Source organism: Lycorma delicatula, chromosome 1 (genome assembly GCF_047948215.1).
Source record: "Lycorma delicatula isolate Av1 chromosome 1, ASM4794821v1, whole genome shotgun sequence".
Classification (NCBI taxonomy): Eukaryota; Metazoa; Arthropoda; class Insecta; order Hemiptera; family Fulgoridae; genus Lycorma; species Lycorma delicatula.
The window spans coordinates 199,338,485-199,364,284 of NC_134455.1; the positions used below are offsets into that span (position 1 = coordinate 199,338,485).

The window sequence follows — 25,800 nt, forward strand, 5'->3', positions numbered from 1 at the left end:
CGTTTAATCCGTCTGTGTGCTTAATCTTACAATCCTCTTTGGACTATGAGATAGTAATATCTCATAGATAGAATTCGATCTATCAGTTTATTCGTTATATCTTACTTTGTTAGTAACTCGAATGCATTTCTTCCATTCATCTTCGAAAGACGAATTTTGTTGATGAATTCAGTTTTGCTGAATAACATAAACTGAATATAAGAATCCAGTCTTTTCCCTATGTATACAGTAAATTCTGTATTGACGTCTCAGAAACAATAATCGGTCCTACATTTGTATATGAAGCTTTAGGCACTAGCTTATCTTCAAGATTGTCAGCTTCTGTTCGCAGTCTTTTTATCTGGATTCGAGTATAAATCTTGTATACCATCTGTACAGCTGTTGAAAACGCAACGGTTAGATAATATCGAAATGTTAGTGCCTCAATTTTTATGAACGTGTAAATCAGGTTCTTCCAATTTTCAGGTATTGTTTCTTTTATCTAAACTTTACTGAGAAATAACCGGATGGCTTTCTATAGAGTTAATCTTGAAATTACATTCTGATGCAATTTTTTTGCCGACGTTCATTCTGCCGTTCCGCAGTCTCTTCTACTTCTTTAATTATTTCAGAGTCAACAAATATCTGATTTCATATTACATTTGCTATACGAGTGTTAGGTTTAATATTATTTATTACCTTGCTTACAAACAGCAACCTTTATTGTTTATAATATAGCTTAAAAGCTATTTCAAAATTACTGCAGCGTAACAAAAATCGTGCTGATGATTCTAAATTCTCTAGGAATTTCCCTCTCGTTTTTGTTTTTAATAATATTGCAAAATTACTTTCGTATAAATCAGAACCATCGCACAACTAATCTGAAAATCACTAATTATTTTCATTACATTTATTAGGTATACTTATATTATTTAATTTAAAAAAAAATTTGATAAATTCATCTAATGTTCTAATTGGATAAATCTTTCAAAGCTCATTGAAATGGAGAGTATTGACGACTTCAGCGGAGCGCAAATAAATAATTGGCAGCGATTGATCATGGCTGGCTGGGCTCGAGTAGAACATAAATGCATAGATGAAGAATTACATTAATTGTTATTAAATGCATAAGTAGAATAATTATACATAAATGCAGTGCAATGAACACATTTGAATTTACTTAATCGATTCCTTAGTCTTTTAGGTTTCCTTGTCATTGATTTTTTATTTGTGTATTAGTTGCGAATACACAAATAAGTAAATATATCTTTTTCTCATACATGTAGTAATATCGTAATATAACTTTACCTCATACTTAGCACGGTAATATAAATGTTCATCTTTTCTCGCGCAGGTGGATACGCGGAATGTAGGAAAATTAATGATGATAACTGTTAAATCGTTTCATATTTGTGGTTGTTGGATACAAGGTCGTTTAGTTAATCTGTGTTTGACTATATAAGACGCTACTATGTAACCGATTAACTTAGACGAGTTGAGAAATCGACCACTATTGGAAGCTTTACGATGACCTTCACTGTGACAACTTCTGGTCAGTAGGATTTTGTAGTATTTTACTCGTAATTAAAAATATATCTTTTTATTTTCGGAGTGTCTAATAATTAAAAACTTTAATTATTAAAACATTATGATTTCATTTAATGAATGCCAGATTATTAGAATAACTGGAAGGTTAAAAAAATATTAGTGAATAATATCTGATTATAGATAACTTAATATCAAAACTTGATAAGTTTTGATTGTAAATTGACTATTTTCATGATGTATTTACATCTAATGTAAAATTCAAGCGAGAAAATAGAATATCTTATATTGTGTATAATGTTTGTATCTCACAAGAATGTCCAAACATATTTAAACATTTTTGAACAATGAAGTTTCCTTAATCTGATGGAATAAATAAGTATCATTACATAAAATACTTTCTTCTCTTGAAAAGAGTTACGCTCTTGTCAAAAAAAAACATTTTTTTTCTGTGCTCTATAACCAATATCATTTGAGCTTAAGAAATATATATAAAACTGATTCGTATGATCGCACTATAAATCAACGAAATTACTTTTCAGTTCCTAAAAGTTCACTTTTCTGAAGTAGGCACCGAATTAAGGGTCATCAAACCTTGTTTATATTTGATTTTTAAGTAAACACTATCTCTAAAAGCAAAATTTAAAAAAGTAATAAAAAGTTTAATTTTAACTTAAAATTTTTCACAATTAATTTAAAATAAAATGCAGTTCTTGGAAGTATTTAAAGGAAATCTGTTGTGGCCAGAAATAGTAACATTTTTCTATGAAATTCCATGAAAGAAAAACATATTTTTAAATATCTTAGATATTTATTTAACTGAGATATTCTCGAACGATTTTTTATTTTTTCATATCCAATGTTCCCTGAAATTATGTTTTCTTACTTCATTACATCTTGTCTAATACTAATCATTTTCTACTGTTTTAGATTTAATATTGATTTTATTTCTTAGAAGACTATGTGTACATTTTTTTGCTTTCAACATTTTTTGTTTTTATACTTTTAGCATTTTATCTATCAATTCTCTTGCAGTTTTTATTGATATCTCTATGTTTGGATTCTTTTCTTCTTATTATTATTATTTATTTTTTTATTTAAACCTACATTGAATAAGTGTTTTTCTTTTTTCTAAGATTTTCATACTCGCCCTACCGTAACTGTTTTGTTTGTTGGAATGGCAGAAGTGGTTAGTGCCTTCCAGTTTAGGGAATTTATTTCTTGTGTCCTGCCCATACTATGGTATACGTTGGCACTTGTTATCTCTTTGTTTTAGTCCCGGGCCACCATTTCTATAGCTGGTGGATTTATTTGACAACATATTCTGCCCTCATGATGCATGGTTGTAACAAGTTACAGGCATACTCATTACCTAAACAAGGGACACAGCTACATACAGATCTGAAATCAAGAAAGCTTCAGAAGATATATGCAGAATTCGCACAAATCAGTCAAATTGATATCTACTTTCTCAGAAATTTGCAGTCGTTTTCTATATTTTTTCTTTTAATTTAATTTTTGATCATACATTTTTAATTCGTTTTATACAAAATTTTGCTATTATTTTTCCTTCAGTCATTTGAACTTATGCCTGAATTTCATCCTAAAAAATATTAAAGTGATTGTTCGTGTGTATTATCTCCATTCATCATTTCCTGAGCCAAGCCACATGTACCTTCATGTGGAATTTAAAGAATTGTTATTAGCAAAATTACTATTTTCATATTTTGCATAAAATTCTTGCAAGCCTTGCTCTGCTATCACTTCTTTGATGTGGTTATTATTTTCTATCTATTCTACTGCTGTGTGGATTTCAGTTATCCATTAATATTAGATTATATTTGCTTTTCATACTCAATTAAAAAATTATGCTAATTTTTTAAGTAAGAAAATATCTTCTTCATACACCTTTTTTTATAATTTATTTTCTGATGATAAAATTAATGTATAAATCAACTGTAGTGTCAGGTTATGAATTGAAAGTATTCTGATTAAAATAATGCTCACGTCACTATGAACTTATAGGGTCAGGTTTCAGTACTATATTGGACTTAAAAAACATTTGAGTGAATATTTAAGAAATCTGATAACTTAAAATATTATTAGAGTTTTAATCATACTTTCTGAAATGAAACAGTTTACAGAATGTTAACACAAACGAGTTGGCATTCATGCGTAATGACTATAATAAAACTGAATTGTCGTCAAACTATTTAAAATTGATAACGGATTCTATCATCACGAGGATACATATTTCTTATCCTCAGTTGTGAAATATTTCTTCCTTGTACGAAGTAAAAGAAATATTATCATTGCGAAAAATTTCGGTTTTCAGATTTCACCGGAAATATCCATTTTGATCATCCCTGAAACAAAAAATCATCCCTGAATCCATTTTGACTAGTTTCGGCGTGACGTCTGTACGTACGTATATATCTCGCATAACTCAAAAACGATTAGCGGTAGGATGTAGAAGTTGTGGATTTAGAACTATTGTAACATGTAGTTGTGCACTTCCCCTTTTCATTGCAATCGACCTAACCAAAAGTGTCCAAAAAAGCCCAAAATTCAACAAAATTTTGATTTTGGACTTTTTCTTAACTGTAGACCTTTTCAACGATATATCATAAGTGGTACATATTTTCATTGTTTCCAGAGTTATGGCCAAATAAAATTTTAATTAATGAAATATCTAGATCTTATAAGGGGAAGGCACATCGTTTTTTTTTACTTTATTTTTTTTTTCTAATTTAAATATATTGATTTATTTATAATTATTATCTTCTGATTGTAAAAAAAATATAATACGATAAATAATGATTCAATAACAATAAAAAAAATGAAAAAATATCAGAAGTTATTACTGAAATAAAATTTTATATAAATTTAAAAAAAACATGTGTATATGTAATTTATTAGGCGTACAAGGTTGTCATGTCATGTGGTGTCCATATAAGATTCTTTCTTTAAAGTATTAAATGAAAACAATTTAAAAAAACTTTCTATAAGAAAATTAGTAAAAATGCTAAAAGAAACTCTTCCAACTTAATACCAGGCTGATGTAACTTGAGGAGTGATTTAAGACCTTTTATTTGAGCTATTGATATTAATATGGCTGGTGAATTCTCAAACAAGCTCAATAATTTCACATAGCTCAATTAAATAATTTCACATAGCTCAATAAATTAAAGCTCAATAATTTCACATAAATAAAAATATTGCAAAAACAATGTTTTTATTTATATGAAATTATTTTTGGTGTATTTAAAACACATTAAGTTTGCATGATGTTTTACAATTTATAAATTATTTTTAGGTAAAGGGGGTAATTATTTTTATTACTAGTGGGGGTTGCAAGTAAAAATTTAAATATATAGCTAATTTAATTCATTCAACATTAAAAGATTTTTATTTTTTTACAGTAATTTTACTTGCTGCATCTTTGTTAACATCTAGTGAAGGTAGCATAGAAAATGATGAAATAATTAGTCAATCTAATGGCATATTCTCGCATAATTTATTTAAAGTAAGTATTGTTAAAATAAAAATAAATAATAATAATAAAATACAGTATTGAATCAAAATGCATTTAATTATCCTCCTAAGGGAGGGGTCAAGCAATTTTATTAGTTCTTTATATACTTTGAAATGCATTAAAATATTACATCTTATAAAGCTTAGATTCCGAGATTCAGGAGCTCAGAGTATAAAATAAATATAAATTACATAGCAGTTTGAAATGTTTGTTGAAGAAAAACAGTAATAATAAAAGTCTATAAAATTAAATTTAATAACTTAATGAAGAAATATATTTGCAAAATACTGTTAAACAAATTACAATAATTGCATTAGTGAAAATAGTGGATTTAAAAATTTACCGATATTTCACTTTACATTATGCATAAGGGAATTATAACAGATGCACTTAAATTCAAAGTATCTAAATCAAAGTAGTAATTTATTAAAAAATATTGTTAACCTGGTAACAACTAATGAAAATTTAAACAAAAGTGTAGGCCTAAATAACAAATTGAGTATATCTACATTGTGATTATTAATTAAGTTCCTTTCCATGATATAACATACATGTGGTAACACTCACTGTATGTCAGATGATTGTAAAGACTAATCAGCTGCTTTCGTTTCTCACCAAAGTGTCAAATTTATTAAAAGTTAAGGTTATATTCATGCGTTCAGTGTGAGTTTTGATTTGTGCAGTGTAAGCTAAAATGGCAGCCCGAAGAAAGTATTTGATTGGAGAAAGACTTGTTGCTAGTGTTTGGGAGCATGAGTGTACAAATGAAAAAGGAAACTATAAAAACATAAACAACAGACCAGTTCAGTATTTAGAAAGGAAGCCCAATTAGTAACAAACTTTAAAAGGGGAAAAAAGCCTTTTTCATCCGGTTAGTTCTTGATTTGAAATGATCTGGACATCCTTTCAGTCAACTGAATGGCTCTGATATTGTTGAGGAATCCTGCTTACATCTCCTCTTAAGTCAACTAGGAGAGAATTTTTGAAGCTAAATATTCCCAATTTAACACTTCAGAAAATAATGAAAAAGATCTTGGATTTAAACCCTTTAAACCTTCTTGTGTTAATGAGCTTTCCGAATGGGACATGACTTTAAGAGAAACTTGCTACAAAATTCTTGAAGGGTTTTTGCAATGTTCTATCATAGAACACATTTTCTTCTATGACAAATGTGCCATTTACTCGAGTAATAATTACTGGAAAATGTATTTTTGGTTTAAAGAAAATCCTTCTTTTATGAGCAAATCACAGACCACCACTGCATGTAATGATTTGGCCAGTGATACCTGAAATGTATCTGACAGGACCAAAGTTTTTTGAAGAAAGTGCTGCTGCATTTCATACCATAAAATGCTTGAAAATTTTTTTTCTTTTGCTTTGATTAACTGGTACGGAATTAACTGTCATTTTGCAGCAAGATGGAGTTTTAGCTCATTATGCTCAGTCGGTAAGGGACTTTTTAAATTAACATTTTGAAGGGCGGTGGATTGTAAGGGCTTTGAAATTCAGTGGCTGTCTAGAAGTCCTGAATAACCAACCTGTCATGACTCCTTTTGGAGGATAATCAAAGAAAAAAAATCACCAATTTGCGATTAAGAAATGTTGATGAACTGGAAACTGATATCAGATAATACATTTAGAACTCTGGACCTTCAATATAGAAGAGAATGTCTAAACTCTTGGTGACTGAAAAAAACTGTGTATGGAAAATGGAGGAGCACAGATATAATTTAAAGTAACTTTTACAATAAAAATATTAAATAAATTAATTACAACAAGCACCATGTTTATTACTTTATATGGCAACGGATTTTATGGCCACTCTGTAGTAAAAAAAATCTGGACAAATATATCAATTTTACCACTAGTTAAAAGAATTAAAACAAAAACAAATAAAAATCCATAAAATCTGAAATGTTCTACGGTTAAATAAACTGAATACTTACGACAATGTAATTAACAAAACATATAATTTGCATAAAACAGTAAACAAGAAGTGATTTAAAGAAAAAAAACAAAATAAATTTATTGTAAACAAAAACGGCTATGATAGATTTTATTAGTAAATCTATTTCCTTCTTTAAAAGAAAAAAGTAAAACGTATATAACATATTTGTTAATAAAGTTAAATAAATGCACATAAAATATAACAAAAAAGATACATGACATACAAACCAAACCATGTACAATGTATTACCCAAGTTATGCGCATAAACATGATGTTTCACCTAGCTGCAAATTTTTGAAACAGATTTTGGAGGAGTGAAAGATAATTATATAAAGAAAGAAGAAAAAAGATAATAAAGTTTATTTTTTTAAATAAAATTAGACAGATATTCTGTGTTATTGGCAATATATCATTTAATTTTATTCTTGATAAAAAACACATTTCAGCATGTATTGTTTTGAATTCCTTGGGTATGTTATATTTAATTATTCTATTGTTGTATGTTTATTTTCATAATTTTTTTTTTTAAATAATCCTCACAAAAAAGTCACACATACATAAGTCTCAAAAAGTCAGTGTGATTTAGTCAATCATTCGGCAGAATGATTTACCGAATCGCGCAGACTATACCTTTAGTCCATGTTGTAGGTTGTCTAGTGTAGGATGTCTAAGAAACCTCCCAGTAGCCATTGATGTTCATTTTCTGGTAACTAGGTTATGGCATAACGAAGGAATGAGTAATCTGAGTAAGAATTGTGAAATTTTTCTTAGATTTTTTCACAGGCTCCTTTCTTCACAAACTGTTATGAAACATGTTTATGTCTGGTGTTCTTTATGCCTGATGTTATTTTGCCTAATGATATTACCATAAAGAATACTTTAGCTGTGAATCCAATCACAATCCAAATTAATGCTGATAACTGAACATAATACTGTATTTTATTATTTTGGATGATTTTATAAACTTTTTAACATTTGGCGATTTTAATTTAATCATTTGGGATGTGGGGCTAAAATAAATCTCTTCAAAACGTTTACACAAATTTTGACAATCAATATATGGCAAAATTATACTTATCAGTACTGTCAATAAATCATCTCACTTTCTGTATTTTTTTTATGCAACATTTAAAATCAATTCCTTTAAAAAAAAAAACAGTAACAGGGTTTTGGGAGGGGAGGTTACGAGTACTGACATCAACTGTTGAATTTGTTAGGCACTTTTCCATTAGACTAATTGCACAGCTACTGAATAGAAAATTTTTTTCTTTTTTTAACCTCTGGGACCATTAAGTATTGCTTTGGAGTATGAGATGAATGACAATAGCATGTGAGAATGCCATGCCTGACTGGGATTTGAACCTGGAACCTCCAGATGAAAGGCCAAGATGCTACTACTTGTGCCATGGAGGCCGGCACTGTATAGGAAACCTAGTAGGGTCAGATCTCACTGACAGAACTAGTATGTAGAAGAATGGATAAGGATAACATTTAAAATCAATTCCTTTCAAAAAGAAAACAGTAACAGGGTTTTAGGAAGGGAGGTTACGAGTACTGACATAAACTGTCCACTTAAAAAGGAGTGGTAAAGATAGATGATTTATTCATCAGGGTTGATTGGATAGTTTGATTGATAGTTTGATAGAAAATTTCAGCAAAATTGAAATTTTATTGTTTTAGAAAAACCTTAAATTGGTCAGCCATGTTCTGGAACATATTCAAAACCAAGTGAATCATTGCAAAAAGAAATTCGTCCAAGTCATTCAAAGGGATATTGAGGAAGTACCTATCACTATTATAATTTTTGTGTTAAAATCTAATCATTCACTGGTTTTCATATCTTAAGTGCAATTAATGTTCATAATCATTAAGATCTTATTTTTACGAGGTTATCACAATTACCAGATAGGTTGTGATAATATCTTTAGACCACTGAATCCAGTGCAATAACTTAAATTTTTACATGTTTCTGTAAATAACAGTAAATTCATATTTTCAGAGAGTAAGTTCAGAGGGAAAAAATGTTTTTGTGAGCCCGCTTAGCTTAACATATGCTTTGATTGCACTGTCTCTTGGAGCTAGTGGAAACACTCTCAAAGAAATGAGAAAAGTATACAATCTGCCAGATAATGAAGAAGTCATTAAGGCATCATTCAAGAAGTTTACAAGTGCATTAAAGGTAAGTATTCTAATCTGTAATTTCTTTTATACTATAGAATAATTATGTCTAATTTTTTTGTGGTGTTTACAGTAGAAAAGGGGATTGTATTGTAACTGTGAAAAGAGTTTCTGAAAACATTTTGTGTAATTTTTAGAAAGTAAACTGTTGGAAAACAAGTCAGTGAATTATTAGTAAGCAACTGGACATTGAACAACAAATTCTTTCACTTATCGTAAGTTCTTGAATCATCTTTAGTCATTATGTGAAGTATACATTCACAAATAACAAATTTAATAACATAGGTAGATTTAATAAAATCTCCAAATTAAATAGAACAGAAATCATATTTCATTGATATTAATTTTATCTATTGTTATAAAAGAAGAAATAATATTTTTTAAAGAGTAATTTTCTATAAGTTTAATTTCATATGAACCATTTTTATAACAAAATTAATTGGAAAGAAGACCACACCATAAAAAAGAATTATGTGAAATTTACCTTGTAACAAATTTCCAAGATACCTTCCCATGCTCTCAGCCATAAGAGCATTATGCTCTTGCTGAGAGCATGACAAAATTTACTACTTTTTTCAATCGATGGAATAAAAGTTTATATAACATTTTATAAATTAATATAAAACCATCTCATTTTACTTTGAAGTCACATTAGTAGAGTAAAAACCTGCCAGTCATCCTTTTGTTTTTCATATATGTATATGTGTGTGTGTGTGCGCGCGCGCGTGTGTGTGTGTGGGTGGGTAGGTGGGTGGTTGGTTACGTGTATATATATATTAATATATATGATTAAGAATGCATATATATGTTTATGGGTTCACTCAAAATATTTTAATACTTGCTGTAAAACAGTTAAATTTTATTAAATACTGCTGAATTACAAGCTTACTGAAATGCCAAGGAATAGAGTGTTTAAAGATTAAAAGAAAAAAAAGAAGAAATGTACTAATTGTAGTTAGGCATTTTTATCTAGTGGGAAATACTAAATCATGAAATACTATTAGACGTAAGACTTACAATTTTTAAACTCATGCTGGGACTAACTGTTAACAAAATTTTAAAGAAATGTAAGCAAATAAAAAGTTATTACTAAAAGTTATTTAGTAATAACTTTTTTTTTACTTAAGTGACAGTTGTCACTTATTTTATTAATAACTAACTTGTCACTTATTACATATATTTGTAACTGATGTAAACATTTTACTAACTGCTTCTGTAACACTCAAATTTGATTTATGATTGCAGGAAGATAAAAGCTTAAAAATTGCTACAAATATTTTTCTTGATCATAAATTTCATGTTGAAAGTGATTTTAAGAATGCACTTACCAGTACCTTTGATGCTGGCATTGATAATGTTGATTTTGCACAAAAGCCAGAAGAATCACGAGGAATAATTAATAATTATGTTGATAAAAAGACTAATCATTTAATTTCAGAATTATTTGAGCAAGGTACTTTCTTTATATTAGATTTTCATACGTATTTCTATTATCTGTTAACATATATATTTTTAGTTTTGTTTTATTATGTATGATATGACTTAAAGGTAATATGATATTAATATGTAACATCTTATATTAATCTATAATATTTTAATCACATTACTTAATGTTAAAATATATTTATATTTTAAATATTAAATATATTTATGAAATTTAAAACAAGCATACAAAATTTGGGTTGTGGAATGTTTTTCAACTTTTGATAATTGATTCCTATGTATTTTTTAGCACTGAATAGGAAAGTAATCTTCATTTTTTTCCATCATGTCAGGATTTTTTGCAAATCGCTAATTTCAAAATTTTTGAAAAGTTGAAAAAATATGATATTATAAAATACACATAAAACATTTTTTTAATATAAATTTATATAATATATTCACTTTTTTGTTTATACTATGCATTCTTATAGCTAAACAGTTGAGTTGTTTGAAGATGACGACCCGGTGGGAGAGCTTTGGCGGACAGGTTGTGACAAGACTTAACAAGATGTAACATGTTTACTGGCAGCTATCCGTGCCACTTGTGCAAATTACAGTTATTTTCAGTGCTGTTTCAACCATCAGTGTGTGTAAATTGAGCTTTTCTCCGTTCTCCATGATCAAACACATTTTGTCAGTGGAAAATATATTTTCGGGCCATAAAGTAAACTTCCGTTTTCAAAACAGCTTCAAGAGGCTGCCAAAATTCTACAGATTCTTTTTGTTACATTTGTGGTGAGTTAATGATGGAAAAGCAAAAAAGAAATATAAAAGTTTTGTTTGACAAGTATACCTTATGTATTTCGGAGTGAAAATAGGAGATCAAGACAAAAGTTCGGCACCCCACTATGTTTGCTACACATGTGTTGAAGGACACTTAGACAGTGGTCAAAATGTGAACAAGAAGTGTTCAGATTTGGAGTTCCAGTGGTGTGGCAAGAACCACGCAATCACACCAATGATTGTTACTTTTGTTTGACTGGTGTTCATTGTTTCAGTTTGAAGATAAAAAAAGAATTATTTATCCAAATATACCATCCGCGTACACCCGGTTCCTTGTGGTCCAGACGCAACAGTGCCAATTCCACCAGAAAATTTACCTGAAATAGATGGTTCCACAAGTGATTTAAAAGAATAAATGAAGATAACATCAAGGTGTACGAACCTGGACATAGCTGTGCACAAGAGCTTTATTCACAGTCTTAACTGAACAATTTGGTTCGAGACTTACATCTGACTAAAGAAAATTCAGAGCTGCTTGGTTGAAGGCTTAAAAAGAAGAACCTGCTAGCAGCTGGCATCTCATTTTCCTGGTTCAGGTACAGAGAAAAGGATTTTGTTCCATGTTTTTTGGAAGAAAGAGAATTAGTCTTCTGCACTGATGTACAAGGACTTTTGATTTGATTTAACATTCCATATGAAAGTACCGATTGGAGACTGTTCATAGATTCGTCCAAAAGAAGCCTCAAAGTTGCCTTTCTTCGCAATGGGAATACGTATCTCTTTCTATAATTTAGACACTCTGTCCATTTAAAAGAGGGTTATAATAATGTGGAATTTGTTCTCAATAAAATTAAATACAACAATCATAAGTGGATTACATGCGGTGATCTCAAAATAATATCGGTGCTCCTAGTATAGCAAGGAGGATACACAAAGTTTCCTTGCTTTTTGTGTGAATGAGTTAGCAGTGAGAAAATCATTGGATAAGGAAAGATTGCTCAAAAAGAGCTTCATTAGAACCTGGAACCAAAAATGTGCTCTGAAAAGCTCTGATAGATCTGAATAAAGTTCTTCTTTCACCTCTGCATATCAAGTTAGGCTTGATGAAGTAGTATGACAAAGCCTTACCAAAATGAGGTAAATGTTTTAAATACATCTGTGACAAAATTTCAGTCTTATCAAAGGCCAAACTAAAAGAGGGTGTCTTTACTAGTCCTGACATTAGAAAACTTCTCAAAGATGGCAGTTTTGAGAAAAAATGGAAGTTGTAGAAAAAGAAGTCTGGGAAGCCTTTAAAGACATAGTAACCAGGTTTCTGGGCAATAAGAAGGATTCAAACTTCCAATTAATTATTGAGAACATGCTGCAGAAGTACAAAAATTTAGGCTGTTCCATGAGCTTGAAGGTTCACTTCCTAAATTCACATGTGGACTATTTTCCTGAAAATCTGGCTGCTGTTAACGAAGAGATGGGTGAAAGATTTTATGAGGACATGAAAGAAATGGAAAGCAGGTATCAAGGAAAATGGACTTTTACGATGATGTCAGACCATTGCTGGATGTTACACAGAGATGAACCCTATAGTGAACGTAAAAGGCAAAGTGTGAAGCAGAGTATAAGCCGTCCAAAGAAACTTTGACACATGAAATAAAATTGTAAGTATTTTACATACTTTCTCATTAAGGTATCGGGAAGAGGGGGAGTGGTTTCCAAAGACATGATGTACCCCTTAAAAATTAATTAAATAAATGAAAATAAATAAATTTAATAATGCACTATAATAGAAATTAGTCTTATTTTGTGGCAATTTTCATTAGAGATTAAGGAGTCAATGACCCCCGCACTCATCTTCAGACCACTCAACTGTTTAGCTATAAGAATGCATAGTATAAGCCGAAAAAGTGAATATATTATATTAATTTATTATAAAAAATGTTTTATATCTATTTTATTGTATCACATTTTTGCAATTTTTCAACTTTTTACAAATTTTGAAATTGCAATTTTATGAAAAATCCTGACATGATGAAAAAAATGAAGGTTGTTTTCGGATTCAGTGCTATAAAAAACACACGAATCAATTATCAGAAAACTAAAAAAACACAACCATTGCAGGCTTATGTAATTAATATAAATATTATTAAATATATTTTTGAAATACGAGTATATATTTAATATGTAATATTATGAACAATACATTGCAATACCAAAAGAAAAATTGGATACTTCTAGTGCAACTTCTTATGATTTTTTTTATATGTACTCATTACAACTGCACCAATATCTGTAACAAAGGCTAATGGTGGTAGCTGGATTAAAACATAATTCTTCCAAGATGACTACAATGACCCCGTGTGGTATTTTGGAAAATTGTAGGGTATGAATGAAGGGTAAAATGTCTTAAACTATCTTAAATGTCTTAAATCATAATATATAAGAAATAAACAATTTTCTACAAATTCCAAAAACCGTGAATACAGTTTCTTTACATGGTGGTGGAATTTGCTAATAACTAATGACCATAGCAGTTTATGTCACACACACACACACACACACACACACACACACACACACACACACACACACACACACACACACACACATATATATATATATATATAAGAATGTCCCAACAGAAAGGAGAAACTTTCAAGACATGTTCTATTGGTAAAAATAATGAAAAAAGTTCAATAAACGTTTTGTTTTTTGCTAGCCTCACAATTATATATAAGTTTTTAATAGTTATTTTGTTACATTAACATTATTTTACTTTTAATTATGAGGCTTTATTTAATAAGATTCATAATGACTTGGCAAACACACTCTTTCCAAGATGCTGATATATATATATATATATATGTGTGTGTATATATATATATACAGGTGTCCCACAAAGAAATGGCAAAACTTTCAGGACATATTCTACTGCTGAAAATAATGAAAAAAATTCATATAAACATAGGTCCGAAAACGCTTTGTTTTCAAGTTACAGCTAGTGAAAGATTTTGCCCAGATTTTAGCTCTTCTAATAAAAGATGCCCTACTGTAATTTTTGGGACCCAAATTAAGTTGGAAAGTTGATAATTTCTACAGTGGTTATATTCTTTAATTGTAGGTATGAATTATCACACATCAAGAATAAGCAGCCATCCATGAGAGATGGGACTATAGCCTCTGGGAATGAGAACAGCAGGTTAAATATATTTAAAATACGACCATAGTTATAAAGTTACCAAACATAGTTACTTATTAAGATTATAGAATAGAGAACCCAATACTGAACTCTGGAATTCCTATAGTGGGGGATTTTATCAGCAAATTTCTTAGTGAGTCTTTTAGTCCTCAGCACCAACACCCTTTAAGCAATTTTAGCCTCAAATTTGTCATGTCTGTATCAGTGTGTACTTGAGTCTTTTCTCAATCCCTTTTGAGAAAAAAAAGCTCCTTTTTTGGGGCTGAAGCTGATCCCTTCATTTTTGTAGAACCACCCACACCACACATAAACTGTCTGGAAAGCTGTTCCAGTCAAGGAATAGTTGTTACCTTTGTGGATACTTGGTGACTGGTCACAGTGCAAGCACTTCATCCAGGACAAATTTTAAATGTCTTGGAAAATTTCAGGAGTATTGATTCTATGGTTTTTTCTGGTGATAAATACAAACCATCATGGTGCTAAATTTCATTCAAAGTTGTTTTTTAGCAATCCCTAGTTTTCTTGATACTTGTATACTTCTTGCACAAAATCATGCTTTCTATTAAATATTTCTTCTCTTTCTACACAAGATTTTAAAAAAACCCTGTTTCTCAGAGGACTCTAAAAGTACTTTGAAAATCCTCTTGCTTGGCATCCTAATAGTCAGAAAATGAATTTTATTTTCAAACCAGCTTCTGTATAGGAATATTCTGTAAAATTCAGTAATGCAAAAACTTGTACTTCTGTTGCAGTAACTATGAAAAAGATCCAAACTAACTCTTTTTCAGAGATTGTGTGCCTTGTGTTTTTATGAACAATACATTTAAATTACTGATATAGTAATATTAGTGAAGTTTGTAAATTCATTAACTTCCTGTTTTCAGGTTCTATTTCTGCAGATACATTTTCTATTCTTGTGAATGTTATTTACTTTAAATCGAAATGGCGTTATCCCTTTTCTATACGACGAACATCAAAAGAGCTATTTTATGGGCTTGATAAAAATTATGAGACTGACATGATGTATCTTCCTGCAAAATCCCTGGAATACAAAGAAGATCACGAACTTGATGCACAACTATTAGTGCTACCGTATGAGGTAAAAAATAAAAAACATATACATATGAAAGGCACATATTTACCTTAAGGCAATGCAAAGTTGAATACCAAATGATTTTCTTTACATGAAATATTTTTTTAATATACTCAAAAAAAGAGAGGTAAAAGAATTTAAAAAAGTTAGAAAGCTGGAATAAATATTATCATATTTTTCAAACAAAGTACTTTTCTAATTTTACACCTCTTTGTCATTCTGGACATGGTCATGATTTTTTTTTAAATAAACAAAAACAAAAAAAAAATGTTGTAAAAGTAACTTTCTTACATTGTAGAGGAAAATATATGATAGGGATGTTTTCATGATATTTTTGAAATAAATAATCTTGTTAATATTGTTTAATATAGTGTTTTGGTGGGGAAGCATAGAAAACTATATATCTTTTCCTGACATCTCCATTTGTTATACACATATAAGTCTATGTCAGGCAGTCATTTGTACTATGTTTTCTTTCACAATCTGATTACATGTATATTTACAGCAAAAATAACCAGTGTTTCGGAGATTGCTCACAACTATTCAGAAGAAGATGCTAAGTTATCTTGATGGAGATAAACTGTTTTTATTTAAGTTCTCAACTGAACATGTGGGATGTAATTTCAAAGATAAAATACCTAAAGAAGCCACATGTAATTTCAAAGATAAAATACCTAAAGAAGCCACTAAGGATATATCATTGCCAGAGAAGATTCTGCGATTGGAAAATTTAGAGTAAACTTTGGCTGATTAATTTTAACCTCCAAAATGAACTAGCCTAGTCTGGAGTAAATATTCATGATTCAACTGTTTGACAAAGCACTTCCAAAAAGCAATGCACTTCCAAATGAAGCAGGTACCATCAGAAATTAAGAAGAAAAGAAGGTTAACAAATATGAACTGTGCTGAAGATAATAGGGAAAAGTACTTTTTTCAGATGAAACACATTTTATTGCGTATGTGAACTACCTTGTTACATGAGAAAATTGTCCAGCTAAAGCCTTAATCTAAAGCATGTTGATCACTGCAAACAACATCTTGTAAAGAAAATGTTTTGGAGTTACTTTTCAAAGTAGGGGCCTGGATTCTAGTGCTATTTGGTGGTGTGATGAATTCTGATAAATAAATAAATGTGGTAAAGAGAAAGGTAGAATCAACTTAAAAAAAAAAAAAAAAACTGTGGCTAACCAGGTTCAATGTTTATCATCAAGATCTTGCTTCCTTTCATAAAAATCAAAGTCATAAAATATTTCAGAAGGAATGATATTCAACATCTCAAATAACCAGGAAATTCCCTACATCTCAACACAGTTGAGTACATGTGGTCATTTTGAAGAGGAAGATGAGAAAATCAAACTGTAATGTACATCAAAAGAAGAAATGATAAAAGTTCTAATCAAGATCTGGTTTAAAGATGAAGAAATGATGTTAATGTGTGAAAAATCAGTTAAATCCACACCAAAGTGTTTAAAGGAATTACTGATGGCAAAGGTGCATTAGAATTAGATTAGGTGCATTAGATTCATTGCATTAGAAGTTTTCATCGCATTTCATTGTTAGTTTATTATTTCTGTGTTCTCATTAATTTTCTACTACTACTGTATTTGAATGAGATTGCTTCATCATTTAAAGATATTTTTCTAATATTTTCATCCCCAACATTCATGGTCAATCTGAATTTGAATAAGATCATACACAGTTTATAGAATAAAAATTTTAATACAGTTTGTGGAAAATACTATAATATAATATTGTCCTGTGTAAATGTTATCTAGATAATAATATAAACCAAAGTAAGCTATTTAATAAAAAAAGAAATGTAGTACAAAATTATTTCTTGAAAGCACCAAACATAACAAACAAGGTAGTCCAGTTTCTTTTGAACTTTGTTGTTCATAGGAATATAAATTATTTTATAGCATTCTGCTATTCTTTTCTTATTTCAGCCTCCCTTTTGACTTGGGCTATTAATGAAGTTATTCTCATATTTTCCCTACATGACTCAATGTTTATTTATATTAGTCAATTAAACATTTTACACATTAAAGATACAAGTTCATGATTTAAAAAAAAATTAATTTGTTTAATTTAATTTAAATTTTGATTTCAGATAATAACCAAGAAATTATATATTTATATAAATAATATCTTTAGTACTGCTATTATTTTGTTCCTTTAGGGAGATTACTCATGTTTTATTATGCTTCCAAAGAAAAAGAATGGAATTACAGATCTAGAAAACAAACTTGAAATAAAAGCACAACAGAATAAAAACTCATCACCTTTTATTGAAGCATTCAGTGATGCAAAGCCAACTGATGTTGAGGTATTTTTACCAAAATTCAAAATTGAGCAAACATTCGAGCTGAGTACTGTTCTTCAGGAGGTATGATGTATTTCAGAATAAAAAATTTCTATATAATACTTTTAGATTAGTATGTTTACAATAAAATCAATTGATTTTTAAAACTCTGTAATAATTCAGTGATGTGAGATATTACAGTAACTACCAGCGGCAGCTTGTAGCTAAAATTAGTGGGGGTGCTGCTCCAGAAAATTTTTTTCTGGGCCTTTTCAAGGTTAAAGTTCATGGTTAAAGTTTTCTGTAAAATAAAAGAACAGAAAAAAATGAATCAAATAGAGTAGCTGGAAGTAGGATAATAATCTAATTCTACACTTTATCACATTCAAGAATATGGTACGTACTCGGTTTAACTGAATAAATAATAAAATGCCAATACAATATTATATATTTTAATATTTATATATTTTTTAGTATTAATAGATAATAACTTAATAAAATGTCTGCTTAAAAACACTATAGTCCAATGATGCTTAATTTAAATTTCTATGTACACAGAAAAAAATACACAATTAGTTTTTACTAATTATCTTCTCTTTCAACCTTTCAGTGTGTTTTTGGACAGATTTGTCAATCAAAGACGCCTTGCTTTCCATCATCTTCTGATGAGTACTGAAAAAACAACTAAACCGCTTTCATATTCCTCATATTCCACCGACTAAACTAGAAAAGGGAACAAACAAGGAATGTTTGATGCACATGTGGAGTAAAAAAAACTACCTTCCACCAGCATGCCAGGGTCAGCACTGCAGGAGCGACAGTGCTCTCTCTCCCTCACAGCCTTCCATGCAGCTTCCTATGTGTGTATGCACACAACAGCCAAACACCACGTCGCTGGGACTGTGAAGTGCACAGTTTCATACAAAGATTTTTGTATGTCTTTCATAAATTGGGGGATGGCTACTGACATTAAACTTAAGGATTTTATATTGTACAACTATAAAGAAAGAATTAAAGAAAAAAGGACTATTATATTAAATATTATTGATAATATCAAGTGGAAATAGTGGTGCTGCATTTCCACCGTGCCTATATGCGAGCTGCCACTGATAACTACAATATCTCAGTTTGAGATTTCTCCTCTCTTTTTTGGCTTCCTTAACTGATACTCCCAGAGGTGAATCTCCACTTTTAATTTTTTTTTGAAAAAGCATCTGCTTATCCTAGAGATGGAAAAAGAGGTAAGGTTTAAAGCTTCTTACACTAATAAAAATGAATTGTATAACACACTTACTCAAAATAAGTGTGTTATTCAATTATGCTGTTTGAGCAACTTTTGATGATAAATATAATTGGCAGGGGAGGAAAGTTATGAATTTGAGGTGAATTAAGAATTTTTGGATAATTACTGAACAATAGTAGTTGTTCAGTAATTACCTGGTGTTAGTTACTAACAGTATTTTGTAACTTTAAAACTAAACTTGTAGTTAATAACTAACTTTGTAGTGGTTTATTAAGTTACAGTTTTCATTAATTTAACAGCATAATGTTTCTTTAAAATTATGTAAATTTAATTCATACCACTAACCATGTTCTTTGTGGTGAGTTTAAGTTAATTTTTTCTTTCTATCATATTTTTCCTGGTTCATCATCAAAGTTAATTGTCTATGTTATTATTACGTTGTCTTCTGTATTATCATTTTCCAGTTTAGTAAGTATGACGCTGAAGCACGTTTCTGAAAATCAACAGTCATTGTTCCAGATTCTAACTTATAAATTTACTTTTTAACCTGCCATATATGTAACACTTTTTATCTTTCATAAATTATAGGTTCAGTTCATATCTGAGTAGTTAAGTCATATGTAGTAGATTCATTTTAACTAGATTTTCAGAAAATCTATAATTTAAATTAATTGCATAGTGATGGTATTTTATACTTTTTAATTAAATTAATGACCAATTTAATGATTTTCAAGTAATCACCTTTTCTTGATTGGTTATTTAGTAATTTTTACATGTACTCATTAAATAAACATCTCATGAATTTTCTATTTGTCCTTTTTCTGGGTTATTTTTATCCAACTTTAATTTAACCATGGTTTTATCAACTCTCCATCTTCCTTTTAGTTGATCTCTGTTTTTATCATGTTTTATGAAATCATAAATTTTGTAACAACAGAGATGGTTCATTGGCTGTTAAGAATAACAAACTTTGTTGATGAGTTCAGATCATTAAAATACAAAATGTAATATTTTTTCAACTATGATTTAAATGTATGTAGTTGTTATTTCAACTAAGTTCAGTTTATGTTAATACACTGTAGAAAGGGGACAGCAGAGGTTGATATAAATACTCAAACATGTTGAGGATTTTATCCTTTCATTTTTTTTCCACCCCAGCCTCAACTATTCTACAACACATAACAATAAATTATTTTCTAGCAGAGACAGACAGACAGGCAGATTGATCCATTATTCAAAATGAGCTTTTTTCAAAATATCAATCCATAATGAAAAAAAAACCCCATAAAAATCCATTATCAAAAGAAGAAAGAACATCTTCAAGAAAAATTTGTGATAGAAATTCAAAATGATGTTTAATATCAGATAGAATGAATTCAGTGAATTATTCTTTTATATTTGTTAAAATTGATTCAGTAATTTTTACAGAAGTTTAAACAAAAAGAAAACAATTAATAATATTTGTTTTTTTTTTTTTATATTTAAAGGAAATACTGTTATATTATTACATCATTGAATTTAACCATGTTGATTATTAAATACTGAAATTCAAACTACTTTTTTGTAGATGGGTATAAGAGATGCATTCAGAGCATCAGCAAATTTTTCCAGAATGACACCTAATTCAGTATACATAAGTTCAGTTATTCAAAAAACTTACATCAAAGTTGATGAAACATCAACTGAAGCAGCAGCTGCTACTGGTAAGTAATTTATTTTATATGGATGGAAACAAACCAACAAATATTTAGCATTATTAATAAATTATAAAACAATAAATTAGACCCAATAAATTTGTAAACAACACACACAAATACATGCATACATCCATTGTCAATATGTGACTTTTATATTGTTATTCAAATTAGTATTTAATAAATTTGTTACTAATTTGATACACATTTTTAATAAATACAGCAAAAATGAATTAATCTACTTTGATTTTGATGAGGAATTAAAAAATCTGTGTAAACTTTTTGATTACGTCTGTAATAAATTTTTTATCTTTCAACATCCAGTTTTTTTTATATCATGTTGGCTGCATTTGTTAATCTATAATGAAAACAAACACTGAAAATTACATACAAGTGTTATAAATGTTTATTATTGAACATTATACAATCTACTTTTTGTATTGTAACTGTTGAGAAAATTTAGAAATACTCATTACCTTTATAATTCATTTTTCTTTTTTCTTAATTACTGTAGAAAATTATTTGTTATTGAATAAATAGTTCAGTTCCATCCAAGATTTATGTAAGTTATATACACACTACACATTGTGTACAAGCCGTAATCATTTTTCAATAAAATGACAGCAGCACTGTCCTTATATAATATATGTGCAGAATAATCCTATTTAAATATGTAATTTCAAGTTAATTACTATTTAAATAATGCAGTTTTTTCTCTATCATTTTGTCTTTCATACTACTCTACTACTTATTCATATGAGATGTTTATAATATATAAAAGAAAAATCAAAACTATACTAGAAAACCCCCAATATAAATTAAAAGCGTAGAAAAAATAAGACAATAAAAAAGGGATCATTCTTTAAATATTTATTTACATATTCTGTGACTAGGATGAATTTTTATAAATTATTTATGAATGAAGTTTTTTCACAGTTTACAGTTTTTTTAGTATTATATTTTGTTTTGGTAATTCAGTAATTTACTGAATTTATACAATCCAGTAAAGAAGCAAATCATTCATGTCTGTGTTACATTGTATATCAAAATTAAATACTGTCATATTTTTCAAAGGAGGTTTAAAACCTAAAAAATGAATAGGCTTAAACAAATTACTAATTATTAGTATTACTAATTATAAAAGTGATAATGAATAGATGTTGAGAAGTAACTAATTATATAAAAGTAAGTCCAGTTATAAATTATAACTGATTTAGTCAGTTGTAATTAACTTGGAGGATTTTTGAACTTAGAATTCCAATTTAAATGCAAAGTAGTATTCCGGTAGCAATTTGTACCTTGCAATATAAAAAAATTGAGACTCATGATATACAATATACAAATACTGTATGAGCATTTAAAATAATATTTTATTTTATGCAAAGTTTAAATTTAATTTCAGTTTTTTTCTTCATAATACTGAAATAAATAATAATACATAAAAATGTCACTTCTAAAACAAATTATATTGTATAAGACAAATTTTTATTCATGCGCTATAGTAACAGCTAATCAACAGTTAAGTTTTTATATTGTGGCGAATAATCTGAGTTGTTTTGAACTGGTATTTAAGTTAATAATTTAAAAAAGATAATTTAATCTGCTATTGTACAAAATGGAAGACAACACAGTATATGTATATTTGGAGATTTATTGAACAGGCCAATAATTTATGGTGAAGTACTTAATACTTCACTAAGTTTAGTTTTGCATTTAATCTTCTCCAATCAGTATTCCACCTGTTTCTTATTGTATTAGTTAGACAGTTTATAATACCAATATAACCGTGGCACAATGCCAATGCGCCTACTTCCAGCCAATCCAATGCCTAGGCCGGAACCTTAGTCACCCGGGATTCCACTACTTCCACTTCGATTAAACTCCATCTGCAGACCTACACACCGCAAGGGCGCGAAGAAAACCAGCCGCTGTAAACCACTCCTCGCGGATCATCCAGTTAATACAGAGATTCATAAAGGAATGTACTCTCAAGTTTCCTAGCAGCTTGTGAATATTCGAATTCGTTTCGGGGACAGACGTAGAGGACGTGATGCACTGTAACATCAGTCCCACAATCCGGGCATTGTCTCGAATCCACCAAACGAAACCTAGCAAAACTTGCACAAAAGGCACCATGCCCGGAGAGAAACTGTGCGTGTTCCGTTCCACGTCGAGCCGTCTGGTGCTGCGATCTAGTGGGTGCTAGAAAGTGAAGCTTATACTAACTATTATTCTGCGTTAGAATCCCGCCCAGTGCGGTCGCATTATTCATTTTGTCCGGATGGACAGTTAGTGTTAGTTATATTCTATGTGAGGATCCCGCACAATGTGGTTGTGTTTTCATTTCAGTCCAAGGGGACTCATAGTTTCTTGATAATGTTCATGTTCAATTATGACTAAAGTGTCATACATTCATAAGTTTAATGTAAATATTGTAATTCAATTAAAATGTCAAGGGTGACAAAAAATTAAATATAACGATTCAAGAAAAAACTAACGTTGCTTCATTTTATCATCTACCATTTCATCAAAAAATACAGTCCACACTAGCTATAAATTCTACCAGTGTGATATATCGATTGGGGGAGACCCATCCAATCGCATCGAAATCAGACACTATAGGGAATATACCATGCGTGTAGCGACCTGTGGAGGATTCATCCCACCTGACCTGTCAAGACGCAAGGCTCCGGTCTTCAATCTCGTGCTTTCGTTCTGTCTTTAAGTAACATCATTGTGGTTTTCTCTGGGCTGAAAATCATCTTATGTTGGAGACTTCACAGTCGGGGTGTCTCACAAGCATGAGCAGCAAGGAAATCTACCTTTCGTTACGCGATACCCCTTCAATCAGTAGCAGCGCGTCGTCAGTGTAAGCGACGACACGACAACCACATGTCAGCAACGCAAGATGAAATCGATTTCTGTGATCCAAAGAAGGGGACTCAGAACACTGCCCTGACGGTATCCTTTAATTAAGGTCTTACGAACCTCCGAGCCGCCATCACGCTGGGAAATAACTTGAGAAAACTTCTAATTCATTTCGTGTACACTTACGATTCTGCATCTGAAACAGGGGAGAAGGCCACCATAAATTGTTAAATGCCCCGGATATGTCCAGAAAAATCCCTAATACATATTTACATGGACTAAAGAACGCTATATCCATCATCTTTAGTATGGCATTCTCAGTGCTCTTGCCAGGTCGAAAACCATACAGGTTATCCATTAGCAAATGATCATCAGTGGTAAATCTAACATAATATGCAAATATAGGACCTTTTCAAAACCTTGCCAATCGCAGGCAAGAGCGTTAGTGGACGGTAAGAAGAACTAATAGTAGGAGCTTTGTCGCTACCTTTAAACAACAATACCAATTCTCCACGATTCCAACACGCCGGAAAGTGGCCGGCGAAGAGCAACCTATTATATATTCTAGTTAGAGGACCAAGGACTACTGGAAGCGCTGGAAAGAGAAGGTCCACTGTAAAACAATTATATCCGGGGGCCTTATGCCGTGCCTTACTACAGATCACATGGCGCACCTCCGCCTCAGTGATCTCAGAAGATTATAAGTCGGTCTCGTAAATCGCGACCTCCTCCTCCTGACATGCCGGTGGTATGAAACCTCACCCCCCCTCCCCATAGTGTCATCCGGGAGCAAATCATTCAGAAAAATATTAAGGACACGGTCCTTAACAATTACTACACTTTCGCGGGTTGACAAAGCTGACAAGAGGACATCTTTCCTGCGCTTATGTCCAAGGGTGTACATAACGCCTAAAGGGTGTCTATTCGCATGCTCCTGAACAAAGGAGCGCCAGGAATTGCGCTTGGAGGACCTAATGCTATGAAAGCATCCTAGCCTCCTTCTGCGGTAATCCGCAGTTAGGGCCGCACGCCGATCGGGATCACCCTCTCGTTGCGCAGCCTTTCTGAGTCGATTCACAGACTGCTTCATTGTTGTCCGATTCCGAGACCACTAATCATATATACGTTCCTGGCCAGTACCTCTAGGAATGGCGGCTTCAGCCGCCACCACCACCGCAGAAGTGAAATTTTCTGCCAGGACATCTAATGGCAGGCCGTCAAGGATTCGAGAAGAAATTTCCAGCCTGGACTCCAACAAAGAGGAGAATTTTGGCCAGTCCGCCCTCCTATGCTGGGAGCGCCCCCGGTTCCCGATGGCCATAAGGGAAACAGGAAAGCTTCCCTTATGGCCATCGCGCAGCTCATCCGCTATTTCAATACGTATCAACCGATTATCGCTAGAACAATCGTCGACCACAGATCAGTCAAGGACCCTGCCAGGATTGTCCCTACCAATGGTGATGTTAATATTTGTACCTGAAAAGGCCCTTCGTCCGTTAACCATACCGACGTAGGTGGCCAACTGATCTGCAACATTAAAAACCTCAAAATTGTGCTGCGCGATGAAACTATCAATTAAGCCACCGCCATGATCAGTGATCCCACTGTGCCAGAAAAGCGACTTCGCATTAACATCGGCACCAATAAGAACTGGACCATTACCCACAATACGAAAGATCATCCCATCTCGCTAGATGCTCCTCAGTGTGATCCCTGTATTGGAAATATGAACTAACAACTGTAAGGTTCTGTCCGCGAATGGAAATTCTGACCATAATATGATGCGCGTCAGAAACCTGCCGTATAAGATACTATCAAGCGACCTACTGCACAGAATAGCAGACATACAGATATATTCTACACAAAACCTTTTCTTCTGATCAAGAGAACTTTTTTTTTCGTGGAGATGTCATCAGGAGGCTGTATTGTTATCGTTGGCTTTACTGTTTCTTTACGATTGAAGGACTTCATTTTGCTATCTCTTATCATTTCAATCATATTAGCCAAAGTGGGTGCT

General features: G+C 30.9%; 1 protein-coding gene across 1 annotated transcript in view; it reads left to right on the forward strand.

Annotated features, from left to right (window-relative positions):
- Nucleotides 1-1,387: 1,387 nt before the first annotated feature.
- The window catches only part of LOC142327379 (serpin B6-like), a 31,616-nt gene continuing 7,203 nt past the window's right edge, over nt 1,388-25,800 (forward strand). Inside the window, exons 1-7 of the mRNA XM_075370384.1 lie at nt 1,388-1,531; nt 4,947-5,050; nt 9,007-9,186; nt 10,431-10,638; nt 15,468-15,682; nt 17,856-18,062; nt 20,789-20,924. Coding sequence (XP_075226499.1) covers nt 1,507-1,531; nt 4,947-5,050; nt 9,007-9,186; nt 10,431-10,638; nt 15,468-15,682; nt 17,856-18,062; nt 20,789-20,924 — 1,075 coding nt within the window. The 5' untranslated portion in view covers nt 1,388-1,506. The remainder of the gene's footprint in view (nt 1,532-4,946; nt 5,051-9,006; nt 9,187-10,430; nt 10,639-15,467; nt 15,683-17,855; nt 18,063-20,788; nt 20,925-25,800) is intronic.